This window comes from Myripristis murdjan, chromosome 19 (assembly GCF_902150065.1).
Source record: "Myripristis murdjan chromosome 19, fMyrMur1.1, whole genome shotgun sequence".
Classification (NCBI taxonomy): domain Eukaryota; kingdom Metazoa; phylum Chordata; class Actinopteri; order Holocentriformes; family Holocentridae; genus Myripristis; species Myripristis murdjan.
In genome coordinates, this window is record NC_043998.1 from 8,326,929 (window position 1) to 8,335,117 (window position 8,189).

Below are 8,189 nucleotides of genomic sequence, written 5' to 3' on the forward strand. Positions count from 1 at the left end.
TAAATAGAGCTAGTCTGTGTCATTTGTTGCTGAACCAATGAAACCAATTTTTTGGTTCTGCTTTCATGTCCTCACAGCCACAGCACTATGTTTTTTTTTTTCTTACCACAGTGATGTAGATTCAGATAGACCTGAGCACAAGTAGTAGCCAGCAAGAGTGGGTAGTAATTATTTCAGTCAAGGTTGCAGCGAGCCAGCCAAAAACAATAAAATGCACTCCACTGCCCGCGGACCATTAAATTGTTTATCTGACATTAGGAAACGTATAAACTTTTAAATAGAATCAAGTCTATATAGTATAGAAGTTTAAGAAATCAGGCAGTGTAATTAACTCAAATTTGCATTTTATTGGCACTACATTTAATTTGGGTCTGGCTGCTGCTGCAACACACTCCACTCACAGAGATATATTCAGTCTCATGCTGAGCAGTTATAATTGATTTTTCAACCCATCCTTTCCCTGGCATCATATTTTCTGACCCCGTTACTAACGACCACTTCACATTAATTTGCAGCATTAAAGTATAAATAAGTTTGAGTAGAGCGCCATAACAGTAATTACAGTTGAGAGATATAGCACTGTTACTGTGAAGGTTATATGTATTATCTACAGGGCCTCCATTAAGTATTCCACCCCTTGACTTTGCCTACATTTTTTTTTATATTAAAGCGTAATTCTAAATTTAAAATAGGTGAAATTTAGTTTTTGTCTTTTCACACACAATGACCCATACTGTCAGATTAGATTTTTTGTTTGTTTGTTTGTTTTTGACAAATGAAAAGTCAATGTTTTGAGTCAATAACAGAAGGCATCTTTGCAGAAGCCAGTGCTACGCCTCTCTTATCCCGCCAGTAGTCGGCTGATCCCAAAGCGTTCTTGTCCTCGGTTGTCATCCTTACTTAGTGTACTTTCTTTCCACTGCAGCACACTTTGTGATTTCTGCTCACTGATTGTCCCATTCTTAAAGAGACACCATACTATTGCAATAAAGGAGGCCACAAGAACACATGTAAAACCCACTGGCATTTGAAATGATTCTGCTGGAGCAGTAGCAGATACATCCACAGATTTGTTTTTCCTTCAGCTGGCAGTGTTGAGTGAACTGTGCATATAGCTGTGGGAAGTTAGTGAGCCATAGAGAATTATTACACTTTTTTCTAATAACATAATTTGTTTGATTTATAGGGCAGAGTGAGTGAAAAGCTATTTATTTCAATCCTGCCCAAAGTCCACTGGATTGTTGAATGGCTGTAGCATTAATTTATGTGTTTGGGTTGTCTGGACTGAAACACTTATTCTGGAGAACATTAAAATACTTGCCCATTTTATTTTAATTTTGTAACAAAGTAAAAAGCATTTAGAAACATATCCATAAGGTCCTACTCATTTTTCCCCCACATAATTTGAGTGTGTGCCCTCTTATCTGAAAATGTAATAACTCGTATGCTTTCATTGTTTTTGTTTTTTTCATAAACACTTCCCCCCGTGGGACATGTTATAGCGCAGTTCTCAAGAATGACTCATTCAGCTATTTTGGCAAAGCTGTTCTGCGAGTTCAACAAATTCAGGAACTGGTGCTAAATAAAGATATTGTAATATTTCTGCTGTTTATTACATAAGTACAGCATAGTGATGCTTTCATCCCTCTGCTTGTATGAATGACTTAGCAACCCCTAAGATAATAAAACTTCAATGTTATTTTTAGTTGTTTTTTTTTCCCAATTAGCATTATGTAAGTAATCTGCTTATGGAAATTGTTTGAAAGTGTATGTGGGAAAGGCTTAAGCTGGGATTTCCTGTTTCTAAGTAGCAAGCTTTATATAAACATGACTCTAACTCAGTTATTCTTTGGTTATTCTGTTCTTTAACCTTAGAAATAAGGGGCAAAAGTTAGGATTCATACTTTTGTGCATTACCTTTATTGATTTTACATCAATGTTTTGCCTTCTTTGGAAGAACCTCTTTGCTTTTGGGGATGCAGACGGGAAGGGGGTGGACGCCAAGCTGCAGCATCCTCTTGGCGTCGCCTGGGCCCCTGAACAAAGCCTGCTCTATGTGGTCGACTCCTACAACCACAAGGTAATAGCTGTGCGTCACAAGACTGTGTTCTGCATTAGGGTTGATTTGAAGTTCAAAGCGGCAAGTCACTCAGATTTGATGCCCCTGTCACCATAATAGCTTTCTTTACATTGTAGAGTGGAGACACAAAGCTTTTGTGCTGTTTGATCTTGCGCACCGTGTCAAGTGCCATTTGCCCTCCACTAGAATTCACACAAGCCCTTTTTAGTCAACCTGTTTGTTTTCTTTGGCTGCGCTCAGATCAAGGTGGTTAACCCAAAGAGCAAGCAGTGTAGCACCTTAGCTGGGACAGGAGAGGCTGGAGATGCACTGGGCCCCGGATTCAACGACTGCAGCTTCAATGAGCCGGGGGGACTCTGTGTGGCCGAGGGGGGCCGGCTGCTCTACGTGGCCGACACCAACAACCACCAAGTCAAACTGTTGGACCTGGACACCAAGACTGTCTCACTGGTCAGACCTGTGTGTGTGTGTGTGTGTGTGTGTGTGTGTGTGTGTGTGTGTGTGTGTGTGTGTGTGTGTGTGTGTGTGTGTGTGTGTGTGTGTGTGTGTGTGTGTGTGTGTGTGTGTGTGTGTGTGTGTGTGATGAGCACTTTATATTCACAGTTTTGATGTCCCCTAAGTGCCTCAGCACAAGGGCTGAGCAATTAGTCAAGATATTATCAAAATTTCTATATGGCCAAGTGCAATATCCAAATCACAGGAGGTAAAATGTGTGACAAAATGCGAGTTGTGCAGTGCTTTGGCCTACAACCCTTATTCTCCACATGTAAGAAAACGTTCATTTGGTGCAGTCCCCAGCAAAAATCGCGTCATCATCGTTTTTTTTAGTGAAAACTGATGATGCAAAAATGATCATTCCAGCTAGAATTGAGAATCATAACACAATATCTGTCAAAATAATTGCAATATGATTTTTTTTTCTTTTTACCACATCATTCAGCGCTTCTTGGTCCACTGTAATCCAAACATCTGAATCTTTTCTCTGTCCAGTTCCCCATTGCCATCGACTGCCCAGACTTCAAGATTGCTCCATCCCCGGTTCCGGCTAAAGCCCCCAGGCTGCCAAAGTCAGCGCCCAGGAAGGAAATGCCCCCCCTGTCCATGTCCGCTGGCCAGACCCTCACCATGTCACTCACCCTGTCACTGCCAGAAGGAGCCAAGCTCACTGCAGAGGCCCCCAGCTCCTGGACGCTGTCAGCTGAGGGTGAGGGAAAGCTCCATGTTGTTATGTTTTTTGTTTTTTTTTCCTATTCTGTTATGTAATTTAGAAACAAAAAAAATGCAAAAAAGAAAAAAAAAAAGGATTCATCATATAACTAACTTTGGATACACTCCTGTCAAAGGCACCCTGAAACTCAGATGAGATAACAGTCAGAGTCAGGTATAAATGACTGAAAAAGCACATCATTACATCCACACATTACATTTTCGATTATTTTTTTTTTCTCATCTTCAGTCTTGTCTTTTGGGGGAAGAGAGTGTCCCTGTTTTTGAAAACATTATTTATTTCACTCATAATTACAGTTGACAAATATCTGCTGGCAAAGTAATTTTATTTGCTGACGAGAGGCAAAGTGTGGAGAAGCGGAGGAGTTGAGAAAGGACAGGCGGGAACAGGCGATCTCTGCACTTCAGGGATCAGATGCTTTTGTGTGCATGCGTGTCACTGTTTTTTTTTTTTTTGCCCAAATTCTTGCTGAGCCGGATGGGTTTTATTCATATGTTGGCCAGACCTTTTCTTTTCAAATATGGTTAAATGGTGAAAATCTCATTGTACAGGTCATAATTAAGACATGTTCCTTTCCTATTAGCCCAATGCACGGATGAAAGTAACTGGGAAATTTGTTAGTCAGGCAAAAATAAATCCTATTGCAGTGTCTTGTGAATAGAGATCCTTAGTAGAAGCAAGTGTCTTGCTGGTTTATTCTCCCGCCACATCCAGTGTGACCTTGGAGATTGAGATAATTTGGATTAAACAAATGTCGAAATGCATTTCAACATCTGGCCAACATCTGGTGAGTGACTATATAGAAATGTATCTTGGAGGTTAGAGGAAAGGGGCATGGGGGTGAACAGATATATTACTGGGTTATGAAGCAGGCACCTCCCATCACACATATTTCTATATATTCCTCCAGAAGATTGACAGCAAGTTCTGAAATCCCCAAGCTCGAAGTGGTCTGATCAGTGTTGAGAGCAGATGTTGAAGACGGTCGAGGACAGTGGTTCTGGGATTTGACTCATTTAACCTAATTTCCTCATTTAACCTAATCTCGGCAATAGGTAGGACAGGACATCTACTCCTGCTGTGCTGATCAGCAAGCAAATGCAAGTAACTATTCTCAATTAATTGAAAGTATTTCGCATGAAGTCATTCATACCTGTCAGGTTAGCCCAGCAAAATCATTTTTTTTTTCTACGTTGTAAATGCTAGGATCTATGCCTTAGTCTAAAAGACACTGTCTTCCTCTCACCCTCTTCTACCAGGATTTATTTTGGCCTGTGATCCGCGATTCTGTCACGAAATAATGGAAGTGAATGATGCTTGACCTCAAAGTCATTTCATCATGCAACCGAGCAGATTAAAGCCCTTGTCACTCTGCCAGCCCACACCTGGCATTTATATCGCTCAACTGAGGGAGAGAGGAATAGTTAGATCTGTGTCAAGGACTTTTTGTATCTATGCAATGAATGATTGTTTTTCAAAAGCACCAGTTATAATATATACACCATGTATAATGTAGTACATATGATGTTATGTACTGCATGTCGTTCCACGGACAATGCTCGCCATTGTCGATCTGTTATTGTGGATCAAAAGTAGTCGAGTAACTGAGGGCACGTGTAGCTTTCAAGCGATTTCGAATGGCGTTATTGTGATGGTTGATGGTCAGTTTATCAGGTTGTGAACATAAGTGTTTCCATCGTTCTAAGCAATGCAGTATGCAGCGAGCGATATCGCCAGTTTATTTTTGGAACATTTTGATAAGAGCAGATGCCTCGGTTCACATAATTAGCTGCCACGGTATGTTACGTGATCCTCAGCTGTCCGATTAAACCCAGCCATGACTTATGTTGATCAGATCAGCGCACAGGCAGGAATTTTAATAGATCGAGTTAGCCGTGCACGTCAGGTCTAAATTGGTTTTTAGTGGCTTTTTAGAAATGGCCTCCTTGGGACCCGCAGTCATGTTAGGTATCAGCTCCATAAATCACCGCTGACTTGGAATTGATGTGTGGTGTGGAATTTTCTCATAGCAGAAGTTATTTTCATTTTTTTCCCAACTCTGATTTATCTTCGAATGTTCGTGTCTTTTATGTGGATTTGCTTCCAAGAATACACTCCTTGTCTCAGCTGGGAGGACAAGAATCCAAGAGTTACTTTGCTTTCACCCTAGTCCCAGTTGGGTCATTTGGGATTGGGCTCATATTATCACGGCTTGGATTCAGCAAAACTGAGCAATGCCCTGACTTGAGCCACCACTGGACACAGGGTGCCCTTATTCCCATACAACATCCCAAATACCCCAATGCTACTGGGAATTCATCACATGGTTGGTATGGTGCAGTGTTGATTGATCCGGATCCAAAATGAGTCGTAGTGTTGTTTCTGGTGTGTCTCCACAGGGCAAGACTGAGCTTATCTGTTTGGTTCTTTACTAGCCAGATTGTTGGTTTTGTCCCGTTGTTAAAGAGCACATGTCATTATGATGGCATAATAAAATTCTCCACACTGTTTTTGTTAGGTAACGAGTGGCTTCTGGAGAGCGGGGTGGTGACTGGCAGCATCCTGGACCTGTCGAAGCCCCTCTGCGTCTCAACCAAACTCCCGGCTGTTGCAAAAACAGTGGACTCCATCCCATCCCTCACCCTGAGCGTATGGGTGTACTTCTGTGTAGAGGCAGGCGCGGCGTGCATGATGAAGGCTGCCTCCTTCTCCCAGCCTCTTCACATAAGTGCCAGTCCTGCAGAGGAAGAGGTCACCGTGGCACTGTCCCATGCCTTCTAAAAACGCAAGCCCTCCTCAGTCCCTGCCTTTCTTCAGAGCTTTAAGGAGCAGAGAATCTACAGTTTCTATGGTGTGAACATCCCAGTTGCATTTTGGCTCCCACACTCGGCTAACTCCTACCCTTCTTATGCTCATAAGTCTGGGAGTAGAGAAAAAAAAGGTTTGTGATAGAGCTGTCACTTTGGACAAGAATGCAATCCAAACAAAACTGATTTTCAGCGGAATTTCATTTGAACCCATTCAAAAGCCCATTCTGCCACAAATTATGCATCCAAGTTATAATGGCTGTCTGAATGTCATTAATAGGAAACAAACAGCAACATCCACAGTTGCACAAAGGCAGTTCTTCAGCAAAGCAAACTGCCCTGCAGCTGAAAACATCTACATCTGTGTCAAAGGAGAATTATTCTGCAAATTCCCATTAGCAATGTCGACAAGCTCCACAGGCGCATCAGAGGCAAACGGGCTGCTTGAGTGAGTTAAGTTGCGATGACAAAGCCAAAATTATAGTTGCACTCAGAAATACCTTGTTCAGTTCCACAACACTACACGAACCACTGAAAATAAGAAATACAGGGATGTAGTTGCACCAGGGACTGTGTCAGTGATGAAAAGGGAAATATGAGATATTTATCTTGAAAATCTGATGTTGCATCATAAAACTTGTTTGTTGGATCATTTAAAATACGTGTAAGCAAAGGCGAGCTGCATCCTCTGATTAGCCTCTGTCTTGCAGGATCAGATGGATGTGAAGTTGAGAGACAGGACTTCCTTAAAGGATCAGGGCGTTTATAAGCCAGTTTTAGTTTTAATAATAACCAGTAATTCCTCCAAAAAAATCATTATGCCAAAAAATTGAAGCTAGAAAAGACGTGTATGTCATTAAGAGAAGACTTCCTTGCACTAGCATTGCTACTGAGAGCTAATAGGGACTGCTGATGTTTTCTCAAATACATGGTCTTGAAAACATTTTAAGATTAAGAGGATTAAAAAGTAGGATATCCATCTAAAACACCACAGCACTTCCCTGTAATCTCAGACTTGGAAGAAGTATGTAATGACAAAGTGGAAACAAGGACAGAAATGAAACCGGGTCTATGCCATAAACGTGAGAAGCTATCTATGCACAAACTTTTCGATTTTGTTGTGTAATTAATATATTTCTAAGATGTCTTGCACCAGAGCATTGAGTTACTTCTTTACAAGTATATGCATCGGAGTCGCTTAAGTTTACACTCAGTCAGCACTCTGAAATGCCTTCAGGCGCGCTGCACACGCTTTCATCAATATTTGTCTACACATGTACTGTATGTCACCACATTTCAAAGAGTCATAAATTGTTTACAAAGCTAACAGTCTCGATGAAAGCTTGTATTCATGGCTCAGTGTGTCTTTTTTTTTCTTTTTTTCCTGCCGTCTTTCACTGTATAATTGATTATGGTGTCTGCTGAATGACATAAGTTACCCTATCAGCTTTGACTAATATGATAATATGAATCTTGTTACTGTCATTTTGCCTTATTGGTTAATTTGTTTTTATTCTTTTTATGACAAAGTTTTGATGTATTCTCAGAAACTGGGCTAATATTGTAAGCATTATAAGTGCTGTCATCGTGTTTCATAACATAATTGTGCCTGTCAGACTATATTTGTTTGGGGTTTTCATCACTCGGCCCAAGTGCCTTGGATAACGGTATTTTATATGGTGTGAACCAATGACACATTAATGGTATGAATAGCAATAACAGTATATTTCTGTGATGGGAGAAATTCTTTATTCCCTCATGTTATTTCTTTCAGATGAACTGGGGAAATTTTCTGCCGATGTATTTTCCCTCTGTTATACCTCTGGCGCTTTTTTATGAACGGTAATGAGCATGGTTGGTTGCTGGTGGGCATTAAGTTTCTCGTTTTGTCTCCCTGCTCTCCTCACTTGATTTTTTTTTTTTTTTTTTTTTTTTTTTAATTTGATGTCTTATTGTTATACCACCTCTTTAAATCCATACTTTTTGGCACACTTTTGTCTCCAGGGGTACCTCGTTAATACATCTGCTTTTCAGTGCTGCACTTTAAGATGCAACCGAGCAAGGAAAAGGTAAT

At 40.8% G+C, this 8,189-nt stretch overlaps 1 protein-coding gene across 2 annotated transcripts in view; it reads left to right on the plus strand.

Moving 5' to 3' along the window:
- Positions 1–8,189, plus strand: part of nhlrc2 (NHL repeat containing 2) — a 20,985-nt gene extending 12,796 nt beyond the window's left edge. For both annotated transcript variants that reach the window (XM_030077675.1, XM_030077674.1), the window contains 4 exons: positions 1,958–2,080; positions 2,321–2,530; positions 3,071–3,284; positions 5,827–8,189. In XM_030077675.1, coding sequence (XP_029933535.1) covers positions 1,958–2,080; positions 2,321–2,530; positions 3,071–3,284; positions 5,827–6,089 — 810 coding nt within the window. In that variant the 3' untranslated portion in view covers positions 6,090–8,189. The remainder of the gene's footprint in view (positions 1–1,957; positions 2,081–2,320; positions 2,531–3,070; positions 3,285–5,826) is intronic.